At 40.9% G+C, this 16,931-nt stretch overlaps 1 protein-coding gene across 1 annotated transcript; it reads left to right on the top strand.

Annotated features, from left to right (window-relative positions):
• The first annotated feature begins 7,750 nt into the window (after positions 1–7,750).
• gabrr3a (gamma-aminobutyric acid type A receptor subunit rho3a) lies at positions 7,751–16,173 on the top strand. The gene is made up of 9 exons (XM_029519342.1): positions 7,751–7,893; positions 8,540–8,652; positions 11,092–11,159; positions 11,257–11,480; positions 12,133–12,215; positions 12,939–13,076; positions 14,706–14,858; positions 15,378–15,571; positions 15,685–16,173. Exons 1-9 carry the CDS (start codon positions 7,751–7,753, stop codon positions 15,985–15,987), a joined length of 1,419 nt encoding a protein of 472 aa, XP_029375202.1. The 3' UTR covers positions 15,988–16,173.
• Positions 16,174–16,931: the final 758 nt, after the last annotated feature.

Raw genomic sequence — 16,931 nt, 5'->3', positions numbered from 1 at the left:
CAAAGGATCCAGCAGGAGACCCCCTCTCCTCCCCTCCCCCTTCCCACCTCAACTCCCTGCTCGGACTGTCCTCCTCCCCCTGGAGCAGAGGGAGAGGGGGGAGTGTTTACTTTTCAGCATCCGTATCAGATGCTGCCCCTCTCTGGTTAGGGAGAGAACTGGTGTTATGTAAAGGAGTTCAATTAAAAAATGACAAGAAGAAGGAAGTTAAGAAATCATCATCACACTATCAGCTCATATTCATTAGTGTGTTAGACTCCTCCTGCCTTCAGACGTTTGTTTTTCTCCTTTCATGTGACTCAGTCCTCTGGCCTGCAGAAATCAATAAACAGGATCATGTTTTAATTATGTCATATTCCGGCAGAGGGTTTCAGTAAATTGCCCGCCATGTGACTGAGTCTCTTCCCCCATTTCTTTCATCAAACCAGCTCTACATCCGCAGTGTTCAGTCAGTCTGATCACAGAAAACCCAGACTTAGCCCTGCTCTCACACTGAAGACCCTTCCTGCAACATCTGTCTGTGGATTTTATGGAAGAGAAAGTCAGCACAGGCTCATAGTTGTAAAGAATATGTTTTCTCTTAGATTGTTGTTGTAACAGTCGGCGATGTGGAGGCGGGAAGAGGCCCAGTCCAACACTGTGTTTGAAACAGAGCCAACCACACTCCTCCTCATAACTGTGAGCGCAGAGAGTAAAAATCCCTCACAGTTAGAGACCCACATGTGGCAACAGGGAGCAGATCTGTCGAGCTCATCGTTGTGTTTAATCCCTTTCAACATATGTATATTTTCTAAAAACTGCGAGATCATAGTTGCTCTTAAAATGCAAAAAACTGAAGAAGTACAATCAGCTCAGGCAGCAGAATGAATGAAAAGTCACTTTGGAAAAACCCCTTGATTTCCCAGAGAAAAATCCTGAACCATCATGCAAAAAAACTCCAATTACATCATAGGGAGGGGGCTGTGGACGGGATGATTACTTCCAGACCTGGGGTCTTTGTCATAAAAACACACACACCAAGTCTCTCTACCTCTCTCTTTCTTGCATTCCTCACAATTGTAGGAAAATAAAATGGCACCTATAAATGCCAGGAGAGACTCATTTGAAACGTGGGATATATAAAATTGATTGCCAAGAAAAAATTCGATTGTAACAAAAGAGCTGGTATGTTGCTCCACTTCCTGTCCAATTACGGTCCTTTTCTTTAATTAATTTTATTGTGGTGAGGCTTAAAATGGCCACATTAGATTATAAATTGTTGCTTTGGTGTGCATTTCTTTGAAAGTGCAGGCTTAACCCATGTGTACAGTGATTTTGAGTGGGAACAATGGAAAAAATAGTGAGGAGGGGAGTGTGTTGGTGTCAGATTGTGGAAGTGGGTGTGTGATCAACTAATTGTTGGGAGGTCTGAGTCACTGTGTGCAAATTCGCAAGAATCTGCTCCAATCACCAGAGCGTGAAGATAATCGTAAGTTCCTGGAGTTAAATGTGAAGCATTCATGTCAGTTTTCTTCCCACTGCTGTTTGACCTCATGTTTTACTTCATTCTCTTTTATTTTAATTTCCTTTTAACTTTGTGAGTATACATCCCCGTGGTATTGTATATTGTTTCTCTCCTGCCTCTGAACTCAGATATTTGTGATCCCTTTTTTGCATTAATGTGAAACCTTCACATACCTGAACTGGTTAAACTTAGATGTTTCTTTACTCAGAGCAGCACCTGTAACTGCTAATTGTAAAAACTGAAAGCTAGATCAATTTAGTTTGAATATGTTTTTAACCACAAAACAAGATGATTGCTTCATTGTTTTGCTCCTTAATTTGCATATGGCGGTGGTGTGATGTCTGCAGTTCTTCGGACACTTTTGGCCAACGTCAGGATTCAAACTTGAAACCACTGTCCACACAGATGTTTGGTGGTTTTCTTGTGGGTTATTTAATCTCTAGCAAGTAAACAAGCAACAAGCCAAAATGCACCAGAGCCTGGCCTGCCTCTGTTGTTCTGATACATGACCAAAGACCCTCCGGGGTTGGTGCTGGTCTTATACTTATCTATGCACTTAAATCCTGAGGTGCCAATTCTATGCTCAGTTCATACAAAACAAAAGCAACTAAACAAATAACTAGTATTATTATACATTATGGGAGCCTACAATCATCCTTGAAGTGTTAAACAGAAGCAACTCGTGTTACTCAGTCATCATTATGGCCGTCAAACACATGGACGGATACATCTCTATAAATCCCTGTGATGTGGATTCCCCATGAGATGTGTCCTTAATCAGAACTGAATAAAAGTGAAATCTATTTGCTCTTGTTGTGCGATTCAATTAGTTTGTGCATAAGTTCCTGTTATATGAAGGCCATCCTTCTCCAAACTACTGGATTGCAGCCCATCATTTTCCTCTAGTCTTCCCTCCTCCTGTGGTCTAATGTCTGGTTGCAAAGTCACAGTGCAGCTTTCAGCTCTTTCTGCTGAACTGCCTGCTACTTCATCCTGTCTTTCAAAGTGTAATTGCAGTCTGTTGCGTTCAGCTCCACTGTGGACGATTATGTACGAAGCGTGAGTGTCTACAGCTTTGTTGAGTCCCCCCTCTGCTCCATTCAGCCTTTGTGAGGCCGTCCTGCGCTCCTTTGCTGCAAAAAAAGGAAAAGAATTATCTGAAACCATTCAATAGCCAAGAAACATGGACACTTCCCTTCACCTTACAGAGTAAATGTCTCACATACCACTTTGCGTCACGCAGTGCGGCAGAGCTATGATGATGGTGAACAAGGTGAACAAAACAAAGGTTGCAGAAGCCGCAGTGCTCCACCATGACCTGTGCAGGCTCTCCTGGTCCTCACCTGCAGAGCAAACACAGTGAACCTCTCTGCTCTCCCTCCTGCGTTCATCCATAGAAATTAGTTAAACAGAACACTCTAATACTTACTTATTGATGCAACAGTGATGTTAACCTTCGTTCGAACAATGTGTCTGCTCTGCAGGCCTGAGAGGGTGCAAGTGTATGTCCCAGAGTGCTCCTCCTGTTCTGGTCTGTGCAGCAGAAGAGAGCCGTCTCCCAGCAGAAGCAGGTCCTGGTCCAGTTCAGCATTGCCCTCCCACACGTTAAAGGTTTGTTTGCTTCTGCTGTCGTATCTCAGGATAACTGTGGCCTCATTGGACAAGCTGAAGGTCCAAGTGAGGGAGAAATTCTGGAGAGTGTTTGGCACAATGCAAGGGATGGAGAGAGCCTGGCCCTCCTCCTGTGTTATATCCTCTGGAGGAAAGTTCGCACATTATTATGTTGCTTTTCAGATGTGAGAAAAGATACAAAAACTATGTCATCATAAAACCAAAATGCACCTTGATTTTTCCAAGATGCCGTCCACACCTGGGTCTTGTCTGCTGATTTGAAAGAGCAGAAGTAAGTCCGATTGGAAAGATTACCCAGAATCCTCAGCGTGCTCTCCACTGTGAAAAGACCCTTGTGGTCTGTGGTTTTAATGGTTGAGTTTTGCAGACTTCCCTGGACAGAGATGGGATCTGTGGCCCATGTTACCTGAGGGATGGGGTAGATGCTGTGAGAAGAGCAGGTGACTGTGTCATTGGTCATCTCCATGGTTACAGTCTGGATTAGAGCTAGAAGAAAAGACAACAGTGTGCATGGTGGGCGTTTATTGAGCATATGACTGAATTTGTGACACTGCCACAAGTTTACTTGTTTGACATTTGTATTCTCAAAAAAAAAAAAATCAGGCGATGTAAGATTTGGACTGGTTCTCTCTCTACCACACAGTGACAGAATTTGTACCCCGTCACAATGCGTTTCCCACAACGCCTCATCCAAACAAATCTCCTGCAGATTTTAATACCCTGGTTGACTGGTGATGCTGTAGGTTAGTGGGGCAGACAGATCCGAGCTATGAGACTCGCTGTTTTCTCACAGTCAAGGAAATAAACTTTTCTTTTAAAAGCTGGACCGTTAAGACTTTATCCAGTCATTCCTGCACACAGCCCTCACACTGTCCTTTTGTACGTGGATGTTCTGGGATCTGTCTTTTGTAACGATTTGTTTGAAAATCTGCCAAAATGCAACAATCCAACAAATCTTTTAACGCATCAACTGTCTTTTGGTAGAGATTCCAGCTCCCTTCCTTGTGCCAGAAAATTTTAATAAAATTGAAATGCATAGTGCTGTTCAATAACTACAACCACAAACTCCAACATGACCAGAAGGTTGAATCAATGGCTCTAAAAAGTATACAATTTGAACTTCTGTTATATTTTACTCTAATGTAATTTTACTGAAATCTGGGAGCAGCTAATAAACCAGATATCCAGATATGCATAGCAAATATTTATATAGCACAATTAACCATTAATAGTTCAGGCGGTGTTTGCTTTCCTAATGCTTTGCCATTAAGACACAATCAAAAGACCTGTTTGCAGGGCAGGAGCGGTTAAAGTACCAAATGTTCCACCTTCTTGTCACGACCTTGAAGGTAATTTATGAGTGCAGACACACTTCATCAGGGCTGAATCAATCAAGTTTAGACTATAGAGAAACATTTCAAACATTAACTGCACATTGACTGTAATGGTGTAAAGTTGTACTCACCTTTTACCTCCAGGTTTATAAAGATCTCCTGGTTGCCCTTCCGTGTGCTTGTGTAGCATTTGTATCTGCCCTTGTCTTGAACTTTGACCCTCCTGAGGAGGAGGGAGGCATTGCCTTGAGGGATTTGTGAGTTGAATAAGCATGTCCTTCCGCTGAAATGTTTGTTCTGGAGTCCAAACTGATCCTTGTTGTAGTAGTAGCTGTGAACAGGGATTTGTTGCTTGTACCAGTGGATCACCACAGAGCCGGTGGGTCCGAAGCTGCAGGGCAGGATGCAGTCGTCGTGGATGATGCAGGTCACGTTGGTGTCTGGTAATACGACTGACATAGTTAAAATATTGCCAGGATGACTGCACAGTTTTTGTAGTTTTTAACATGAAATAACATTAAACCAGAGCAGCAGTGCCAGGATTAACAGGGTCAGAAAAGTAGGAGGTAATAACAGAGTAAGACATATTGTTGCCAATGCACACATGAAACTGCTGAACTGAAATTTGATATACTGACAAAAGAATAGATTTCATTGTCTACTTAAGAGCTGAGTCACCAGAATCGGTTTTGTTTTCACACTTCACCCTTAATGTGTGTTGTACTGTTCACACAGATGTGTGCAGCTGTCACTGCTGGGTAACACTTGGACAGTGCAGCTATGTTTTCTCCTGGTGTGGAAATATAAAGGCAAACTTAAGTTGTTTGAGACAGCTTTGAAAAAGTGTCATTCATCAGCTCACACCATGACTCAAACACAAAGGCATCATGTCAGTCATGTATGATCATGTACCAAGCATTATCATTAGTATCTTTAACATTCAATTCTGTTTTCTACAGTGACCTGTCCGCTAACTTACTCTTAAACTACTTTATCTCTCACATCTAAATCCGAATAAAATAAAATCACATCAGTACTCAGCTGTTGTCTGAAGTGTTACTCGTATGACTGGCCTACAGCTTTTTCCCTCAATATCTTCTGAATATTGCAAAGTTATAATCAGCTCAGCAAAGACAAACTGCTCCTCTGTAAATGTTAGAGGTTGGACATGACAATACCTTTTGAGTCCGTCAATAGCAATCTATCCCAGAAGATTAGAAGCACGATCATGATTCCATGTGTGTCTGCCATGTCAAGTGGCCTGCACTAAGCTGCTGCACCAGTAACACTATTTTGCATATGTATGAGTGAAAACACAGTTGTGTGCAGTGATGTGTGAATGTGCGACTCCACTTTACATCCTTCCTAACACTAATGAAACACTAATTAACTAGGCAAGTAGAAGTTTAACCACGATCCCTCCAAATTCTCCACCAAAAGAAAACTTGCACTGCAAGGTTCACTAAACCACAGCATCAGTAACACTCAATTTCTAGGCACGAAATGAATGCATCTGTAAAAAGTGGAGCTCATCTGCTCTGCTGGGGGAAAAGCAGAGGAAAACCTGTAACAGCCTGTATGTTAAACAAAGCACTCGACATGTTTATCAGAACAGTCTGTCTCTCACAGTGAACTTGGGCTTTCATTAAAATTGATTAGTAGAAGTAATTCCAATTTAAAAAGTTACAGCACTTTCACTAGATCCTCTGAGACCAACAAATTTCAGTTTTCAGTTTATGACCGGAGCAAATTTTTTTTAATGTGGCTATTGTGATATTGTGGCATAAACACATTGTGAGTGAAAATACTTTGTTAAATGTTTAGCACAGCTGGAAAGGAGCTCGCCTCTAGGGGGCACAGATGACATGCCATTCCCACATGTGAATGCCTGCCCGCTGTCCGGCAGCTGTGAGGTCACATGTACAAGTGAACCAAGGTCCACGTGCACAACTCTTTAAGATGGTATTGCTCATGTCTGCCCTCAATCAAATTTAATCCTAAATTAAAGGAGCCGCACGACTAGACTGGAGTCATGCTGTCCATGTTTTGATTTGATTATTGATTCTCTACATATTTACAAGTTTCCATCTGTGTTACAGGGTTTTCTTATTTTATTGATCAAATGCAGAATCATTAAATATGCATGTTTCTAAAATCCTACTGCATCTACACATTACTTCTTCATTCTAAATTGCAAAGATCTTGAAGTTTCTCTTTGTCTCCTTAGTTCTGTCCAGTGTTACATAAAAAATTTTGTTAAATCATCCAACTTTTGTGAAGCAGAGTAGCTTCAGATGGAAGAGTGTTGCGCGTCCTTTGGGAAGCAGTAGACATTACAACACATATAGAAACTCCTCAAGCTACTCTTGAGTTGTTCTGATGTTTTAGAATTGATTTAGTGCATTTATTGAGATCATAACGCACTTTGCAGTTGAACTTGGCTGCATTTTATTGCAAAGCATCACTTCTATTTCCCTGTTATCTCTAAATGAGGGCAAACAGCAACAATGGCCTTATTCGTACTGCAATTAAAATTTTTTGTTGAGGGTGAAAGATCAAAGCAGCAGTTTCGGACTCATGTCCTCTTACATCTGTTTAGGAATATAAGCACACTGTTTGCATATATGGCTAAGACATATGCTTGTAATTGTTTCCTGTCAATAGGATCATTTGTATCCTCCTACCACCATAGTGTGCAGCTCCAGGGAAAATCCTGCAATGTGTAAAAGTAGGCTACAGGCTTTTTATTTTTATCCGGTCAGAACGATGATGAAACTGTTGCTGGTTGAATTACCCTCCCGCCCCGCTCTGCTCTGCTCTCCCCCGTGCCTGCCTGCTCCTGCCTACAGTTTGTAGGTTACTGAAAGATTTCACCAACCACAGATAAGAAGATTAGCGAGGAATTAATGGTATTCCTTTGTCATTATAGGAATAAATTGATATTTGGCTTTAAATCAGAGGGAGGAGACAGTGGGGAGTCAGAAGAACATGTTGTGTCAGAATATGTAAGCAGAGGGATGGCACAGTGACAAGCAAACTCATCCAGGGGGGATGCCTGTACACTGGCGCTAAGCACTGGATATTTCAGCTGATGTTCATCATGTCACAGGAGATCAGAGAGCAAGATCACGTACAAGTGGCTGGGTGTGTCCGTGACGGAGCAGAATGAGTGCTGCGGGGACATGGACATACCAGTAGAGGACAGGGACAGCTGGGTAAGACACTGACGCAGTGGGAGGAACGTTTGGGTTCCTCTGGTCTTTCCAGCCCCAGCCTAACCATGAGAGTGGCCCCCCTGGCCCTCAGGCTGATATGCTTGGCCTGGTTGTGGCCTCTCACCCAGCTCAACAGTAGCCACTTTCCAAGCAAGAGGAGATACAAGGATATGTATGTCGGAGAGAACACCAAACAAAAGCAAGGAGGGTGAGCCAAAGCGGGATCTCTTATATAACCTGTTGCTTTTCTTGCACTTGTGGAGCTGCTTCTGTTGACAAAACTGACATTTTCATACCTGGCATCTGTGTTTTGTGGCTTTGTGGGAGGATTTTGAAGCCTTTGCTGCTTGACAATGTCATTACGAATATGGTTGCATAATTAATCATGATGTTTTCCATGAATGTCAGTGGATCAAGGTGAGAGCAGTTCACAGGATCCTGTGAGGTGAGACGGAATTGAAATATTACTCAGGGATTTAGTGAACTGGTGCTGAATGAGAAAAACAAAGGTTATTTACAACATCCAAAAAAAAGTCAATTTTGGATCACATCAGATTTCTAGGAAGACATTAAGACAGATGGACATTAAAGACAGATGGACCAAATGGAGCGAAAAAAGAAACAAATCAGGTGAAAGTAGCAAACTACTGCAGTTGTGTTGGATCAGCGTCAACACAGTGCAAGGAACAGAAGTCTCATCAGACTGTGATTTAGATTTAATCAGAGCAAAAGTCCAATTAACATCACTAACTCCTCGACCAGATGTCAGTTCTTTTTCTAGTTTGTGTGTGTTAGAAAGACAGTTAGAAAGAGAGTTCTGGTGCCAGCTGTCATGTGTTCTCTCTGGTTGTCAGACGGGTGGATCTTAAGATGAAAAAGATGGACAGCACCAAGTCTCTGCTAATTAAATCTGAGCAGCTGCTTCGGATCGAAGAACATGACTTTGCAATGCGGCCAGGCTTTGGAGGTAAAACACACACCTCATCAATCCTAAAAAGAAATTTCGTTTTGCTTCTTCATTGTTTTCTGTATTTGTAATTTTACTTGTCATTTTATGACATTTTCATTTTATGACAGTGTGGCACAGTAATGATAATGTAGGTTACTGTGCTGTCTTTGGAATTACGCCTCCCAAAAAAACCCTTAGTGACCTAAATTGTCTGCAGTGGGAGACAATGCAGACAGTAGTACAGATAAAATAATCTGAACTGTGTATCTAAATCTGTCGGGGGTTGGGGGGGGGTGCAGTGTTTGCTGAATATCCTGCAGTGTTACAGGATATTCAACAAAATCTTCAACTGACCTTCTTCTTCTTTTTCTAATAATCTACACATTCGTGTTTAGTTCCACTTTTTTTATTTGAATTCCTTTACCTGACACTGTATAATATTTAATTCAAATTAAAGTAGAACGTGTGTCCACTTTCCCATAAACTCTTTGTAAAGATCCTACCTTTCTTGTGACTTCATCAGCAATTCTCATTCTCAAAAAAAAAAAAAAAAAGTGTCAAATTTCAGATTTTACTTAAAATACCAGAGACTTATAGAGAGACACTAGAGGAGCTGAAAATTCAGTGACCTGACCCTGTTCTATTTATCTTTGGATGACAAATAGAACAGGATTGGATTGGATTGCAATTCTCTGCTCAGTGCGGTCCATTTGTTCCCTCAATATTATGCCTTTATTGTTTGGGCCAAAGTTTTGGTGTCGGATTATTTTTCATTGTACTTGATCTTTGTTGCTTTAGTGAGTTTCATGTCCATCATGGAGCTGAAAGAGATTCAGTAACAGCACTGGGAAACAAATGAACAGGACTTTGGTGGCCCACCTCACCACTCTATTGTTACTGTAGTCTGATGGTTCGAGTGGATACCTTCATTAGATAATGGCGCTGAGGGAAAGCGTGTTTATAGTGCACATCATACGTTTACAGACATCAGACCTTTTGATGGAAATGGACCTGGATATTCACATATTAGTACAATGTGGGATTATTTAATTTACTCTACCTGTGATACTTTCGTTCCTTGAGCTAATGTGGGTGTTCGTTCATTCATTCATCTTCCACCGCTTATCAGTTTCTGATCGTGGGGGGTGCTGGAGCCAATCCCAGCTCACACTGGGTGAGGGCGGGGTCAGTCCAGTCCATCACAGGGCCAACAACCAACAACCAGAGACAGACAGAGACCGACAACCACTCACACTCACACTCAAACCTACAGATGATTTAGAGTCACCAATTAACCCAAACATGGTGTCTTTGGACGGTGGGAGGAAACCCACACAGGCACGAGGAGAACATGCAAACTGCACACAGAAAGGCCCCAGAGTGGGAACCAAACCCACAACCTTCTTGTTTTGAGGCAGCAGCGCTAAGCACCATGCAAACGCACTGCCTAATGTGGATACATAGATGTGAACTGCTGACTCTTCAGCCTCTTAGTCATATCTGAAACTAGCAGCAAAGCCACGTCCAGCAAAAACCCTTTTGTATTTTCTTCCAGTATTTGTGTCCGTTTAATAAAAGGGAGTGTGACTTTATATGCCCACTGACTGCTTAGTTGGCTGAGAAACTGAATGATTGTCCTGGTGCGTCAGATTCTAAAACAACGATGTCAACGATGTAACACACAGGATATAATATATTCCTGCAAGTTGCTGTAGTGAGCCAGTTATTCCCATAGACCAGATTTCACAAATACGATAAATCCAGCTTTGGCTCTATTGCCTGTCTGCAAAAGTCTTATTTTGAACGGATTTATCTGTATTTTGCCAAAGCTGTCCTCTGATGTTTGATAACACACATTGGTAAAATTACGTAAACAAAATGTATATGCACTCACAGGGGTTTTTAGCTGTCTGATGATTCAGATTTTAGCATCAGTGCAGTTTGTTAATTTATTAACACTAAGTTTACATCATTTCTCAGAAATAGTTCAGAGCCAAATGTTTCATAATATCTTTGGAATGGTTGCACTGCACCCAGAAATTGGCCCGTTAACAGGTTAGATGGCAAATGTTTCCATAAGCTGAATAGAATTTTTAGCATCTTATGTATTGTATGCTCCCCACGTGATCATCAGCATCAAAGAAATGGACTTGAAGATTTCTGCTTTGTTGTTCTAGCTTTTTTTACCAGTGGTGTGTCGCTCACTTGAAGTGACGCTGTAGCTGTACTGCATTTACTGATGTAGAAATGCCATTCATGAACCTCCATGAGTCAGGGTCACCACTCGCTTTCAACCTTTTGTGTCTGTCGTATGTAATACAGGGCTTACCCCTTATAGCTGCGCGGTGGGATTTGCTCAAACATAATCTCCGGCAGATGTACAGACAGCCGTCGTATAAAGAAAGTCACCCAACTGTTGCTTAAAGCTGATCCACCTCAACGCTGGACTTTTTCCAGGTTCCGCTATTCCAGTCGGCATCGACGTCCAGGTGGAGAGCATTGACAGCATCTCCGAAGTAAACATGGTATGCTTCTCTGATATTGCTGCAGGTATTGCAAATAAAAGTATACAGCGATGGCCTTTTGGCTGTTGGGTCTGAGCAGTTGAGTCGTTTCTTCCAGGACTTCACCATGACTTTGTATCTGAGGCACTACTGGCAGGATGACCGGCTGGCCTTTCCCTCCAGCAACAACAAGAGTCGCACCTTCGATTCACGTCTTGTAAAGAAAATATGGGTTCCTGATGTGTTCTTTGTCCACTCCAAGCGCTCTTTTATCCACGATACAACCATGGAGAACATCATGCTGAGGGTTTATCCAGACGGCAACATCCTCTACAGCGTCAGGTAAATGACATACGACCAAAGAAGGAATGATAGAAGTGAGACCATGGTGGCTTTGGATGAATAGAATCCTGTTTTTACACAATTATGGAGTGATTTCACCCATTCACTGGCCATCTCCACCTACTGCTCATTCCAGGCCAGGTCCCTCTGAAGCAACGACACCGCTGTGTATTGTAATGAGCCAGGGTGGGTTTTAATGCATACGAGTGCAGCTTTGTTTGTCCCTAATTTCATAGGCCGCATTGTCTTCTAGTCTTCTGTAATCCGATGAGTCATAATTTAAATATGATTAAAAATTAAAACCCTATGAAAAGTCATGATAGAAAATAGCCCAGCGGACCCTCAGAGTAGGGTTTAATCAGCAGAGCTTGAAAGGAATCCATCCCATCCTTTCAGCCACATTATGACCTCGTTCCTGACAGCTTGCTGTAGCCGCAGACAGTAAGAGGTACAAGAGCATTTACTGAATGATTCAATCAACTCAGCTGCATCATTTTAAAAACCAGTAAATTTTTTTTTTCCTATCGTTGTTGTATACCATCGCATTATTTGACTTGGCTGGAGTAAATTTAGGCAGTTATGAAACAAGAACCACACACAGATGCAGATGCATGACTGATGTGGGTATTTCTTTCACTGTGGGTTGTTTTAGGATCACTGTGACTGCACTTTGCTCAATGGACTTCAGCAGTTTCCCTCTGGACACGCAGAATTGCTCTCTGGAGCTGGAGAGCTGTGAGTATCAAACTGCAGATGGGATATTGCTGAAATGCCACATAGGATATAAAATGACGACTGCAGAAAAATAATGTTGATTGACGGATTAAATGTGTAGAAAAATCTAAAATTGAAAAAAATCTATTTTGAATCATTTGCTTGCTCGATATGTTTCACTGATTCTTCATTTAAAGGCGTTAGCTAAAGATAGCATTTGGCCCATGAACTATTTGAACAGCGTCCAAGTTGCCAGTCAAAAACATCTGAGCATTACACTGACGCCACACAAACACACCCTGTATATCAGCGCCTGCTTCATAATCACACCATGTCATCATCATCTTCTTCTTACATTGCGTAAATAAGTCATAATCCTCAATCAGGTCAATGTCTGCACATTATACATTTAAACATGTCTGTTTTCCTGATGTGGGATTTACTGGGGATTATTGTTTTATATTCATCTGCTCAAAGTTGGTAATAACTGATAACATGATAGAGTCAGCATCACTTTCAATGTAGAGTTTGGGGCTTCTTCTCTCTCACTGTCTGTCATTGTCTAACATTAATGAATGGATAAAGCATGGATCCTGATCTCAGAGGAGAGTCAGGAGTCCCATTTCTATGCACTCTCTCCTCCCCTCTGAGAAACATATCCATGATTCTTCTAAGAGAGGCATCAAGTGAAGGTTTCCTACAACCCCCGCCCCCCGACCTCACCCCTTCTCTCCTCTCTTGAAGATGCTTACAATGAGAACGACCTCATGCTCTACTGGAAGAACGGGAACGATTCATTAAGGACTGATGAGATCGTGCTCTCTCAGTTTTTTATTGAAGACTTCCAGCCTTCCTTTGGGCTTGCCTTCTACAGCAGTACTGGTATGTCAGGCTCTGGAGCCCTCTGAGCTGTGTCCGTATTGGGAACAACCAGAGGGCTCCAGTTTTTAACAGTCATGCCTCAGTTAAATGCATTAGCTTTTCTTAAAACTTAACGATGTTTGCATTTCTACACATTAACATTTTTTTCACCTCCACATCTGTAAATATCTAAAGCAAACAGATTGAATAATGTGATTAATTTATTATCCTGTGTCTTCTTGACTGGTGCTCCTCAAATCTGACTGATACTCAGTATCAAAAAGATTTATTGCTGGTCTAAACATCCTGAACTTTCATTTTAAACACATGTAAATATATATATATTTTTAAACTGAGAGTTAAATGAGAAGAATAATAGACTTTCTGTTTGATAGTAGGCAAAAACCTGCAGCCAATTAGCTTAGCATAAGACAAAATGTCCTAGGTCTGTTCAAAGTAACAAAAAACACTGAATAAATGCATTATTTTGTTACCTTTGGACAGAAACAGGCTTACCAATTGTGTATGGCATTGGTGCTATGTTTGGTTTTCAGGGGTTAAAAGACTGTAGCCAGCCAAGAAAATACACACAAACCCCATTTAGAAAAAAACATTTTTCTATTTACATTTTTCATTTTGCACTCTTCGAGGTTTTAAGAAGGATTAAACAAACGATGAGGGAAACATAATTTTTTCCCCAAAAAATAAAAAACCCAAAACCCTGCATATCAAATGAATAGGTAGAGGCCGAGTTTTTCAACATGGGTAAAAGCTGTGTGACCCATTTCCACTGCCAGACAAGTTTGTTCCAGCTCATTCTGCCTTCCCTGAGTGGAGCCGCAGTATTTCTGGATTTACAACAATGCGCTGAACAGGTGACAGGCTTGCCTACATCCCGCCTGTGCTCTGAAAGATGTTCGAGCAGGACAAGGGAGAAAATTCACCTCAGCATTGTGTTTAAATTGGGAACAATTGGCACCATTTCCATTTTGTTGCCCTCTGACAGAGCCAGGTTAGCTCTTTTCAGCTTTCATACTAAGCTAAATGGTTGAAAAAAAAAATGGCTGCACTCTTGCTTCATATAAAATATGAACTGACCCAAGACTTGTAAAGCTTCCAAATTGATGAATTATGCTATTAAATACACTGGGAAAGACTAAAACTTTGATTTATGAAGGTGAGGGAAGAAGATGGTGAGGAAAGGGAAGTGTGTGTGTGAGAGAGCGAGAGAAAGAGCTTTTCGAGCTGTTTTAAATCTCCTGAGGTTAACTAGAAATTATGAATGAGAAAAATCTATACGTGACAGGTATATAATGTAACATTGCTTCTGATTGAGGTATTTCCTGATAAGCCGACCTTTTCAAAAGCCCGTCTGCTTACAGTACATAATATCAGCATAAGACAGACAGAGAGGGGCCAGGGAGATTTTCTGCTTCTCAGTGGGAAGTAATCTGGGGACCAAGAAGAAGCTGTTACATAACTTCAGCTCTACACAGAAAATAATTACTTTCATGTGTTGGAGGTTCTAGTTCCTGTAGGTCCATTTAGCCGTGCATAGATCCATATCTTCCACAGTCTTGCATAGGTGTTTTGTATCTCTGTTGTGCAGTTTTCCTTTGTCTATGCTCTGTCTATTTGTCTCTTTCTCAGGTTGGTACAATCGGCTCTACATAAACTTCATTCTCAGGAGGCATATCTTCTTCTTCATGCTTCAGACGTATTTTCCCACCATGCTGATGGTGATGCTGTCCTGGGTGTCTTTCTGGATAGACAGGAGGGCTGTACCTGCCCGTGTCTCTCTGGGTACTGACACTATATGTGTCCTCTTGGCCATTAATATTTTGAGCATACAGCCTCCAATAAGAATTGTTTACATTTTGAGAACTTCTTTCCTGCTGACAGTCTGTTACTGTTGTGTCTGTATGCTAAATGTGAAGACGCTGCATCAGCTGCTTTTCTTAACTACGTGCAATAACCTTCTGGGGTTTTGTAGCTAAAGCTTCTTGGACTTTGTCCCTCAGCAAGGCCTTCAGCAAACAAACACGAGCACTATCTCCAGTTACATTTTAATTACAACAATACCGTGTCATCTCCAAAGACTTTGGGTTGAACTAAATAAGACTTATCTAGAAACCATATACACGATTTTTTATATCTACTTGAAACATTTTTAATGGAACATGGATATTTCCGTTAATCGATTGATTGGATCTATTGTTTACTGTAAACTATAGAGTCTGAGTCGAGTTAAAATAATCCATCCAAACAAAGGATTCTGTCTGTGATGTAAAGCAGTTAATAATCCTGATGTTTTGCTTTCAGGCATCACCACTGTTCTGACAATGTCCACCATCATCACTGGTGTGTCAGCCTCTATGCCACAGGTGTCTTATGTCAAAGCTGTAGACATCTATTTGTGGGCTAGCTTCCTGTTTGTCTTCCTGTCTGTTATCGAGTATGCTGCTGTCAACTATTTCACCACAGTGGAGGAGATGAAGAAGGTTAAAGGGGCAAAGGTCATTCTTTGAGACTTCTCAAATTTCACGACTTCATTGACATTATGAGTCCATAATGTTTGAATATTTGGAGCTCAAAGTGTCTCTCTCCTCTTCACCCTATGTCACTGCAGATGCCCACCTCCTACAACGCCACCCAGGCTATGGCCTTTGATGGCTGTTTCCATGACAACGAAATTGATCTGACATCTTTCCCAGAGGTCTCCAGCACCCTAAATACAGATAGGAACACCCAGTCGCGAAACTCGACAATCTCTGCACCCACAGAGGGCACCAGGCTTCGTCGCAAGCATCCTCTGAAACAAAACCTCAGCTTCATAATGAGCAACAGTTACATGATCGATTCATACTCCAGAGTCATATTTCCCCTGGCTTACCTGCTCTTCAACATCATTTACTGGAGTTTGTACGCATAGGACACAAATACACACAATGCTTTTCTTTCTATTTCCACATATAAACAGTGTGACACACATTCAACTAAATTACTGTTCTTACAACACATTCAACACAGAAAAGTACTGCAGTGGGATGCAACCTTCAGTTCTCTCCATATCTGCTGTTGAGTATAAATATCTTGCATGTTGCACGGTGTTGTTTACTAAAGAATGTTCTGTTGTAATATACACTACTGTGGCACTTATACAGGATTGCTATTTTTGCAAGTATTTAGATTGATTTTTTTTTTTTTTTTTGGCATGCCTGTTTTATAAGAGAACTGTTTTATTTAAACAAATATATTTCCACACTACTGTGTGATTAAACACATAAGATGTCATTGTAAAAATGTATATGTACAACGAAAAATAAAGGTCTGCACTAAAAGATGCATGTAAAGGGTAACATTTCCTGGCAACTTCCCAATCGCGGACAGCAGGTTTATCACCATCAGTGCAGCGTAGATGTGCCAGATTGAATTCATTACATGTCTAAAAGTTGAGAAATTAGTTCACACATCATCAAGATTCAGGAGAGTCATTGATTATCTATACATCACATATGTGTGACTGTAATATTTTGATTAGTTGATGCTTACTTTAAAGGTGTCAGGTGGGCAGCAGGGCAGCAGTTACTGTACTCCAATATCCACTATAATTTTCTTGCATAGAAATGAAGATTTACATAATAGCTCAGACAATAAGCTTGGGACTTTTTTAATTAACCATAAACTGGTATATATATATATATATATATATATATATATATATATATATATATATATATATATATATATATATATATATATATATATATATATATATATATATATGTATATATATATATATATATGTATATATATATATATATATATATGTAATATTAAAAGAAAAAAAAACACATTTTACTATGGCAGGTAAAT

Source organism: Echeneis naucrates, chromosome 14, assembly GCF_900963305.1.
Source record: "Echeneis naucrates chromosome 14, fEcheNa1.1, whole genome shotgun sequence".
NCBI classification, from domain to species: domain Eukaryota; kingdom Metazoa; phylum Chordata; class Actinopteri; order Carangiformes; family Echeneidae; genus Echeneis; species Echeneis naucrates.
The sequence above is the reverse complement of the archived record's forward strand: the minus strand, read 5'-3'. Positions and strand labels throughout refer to the sequence as shown.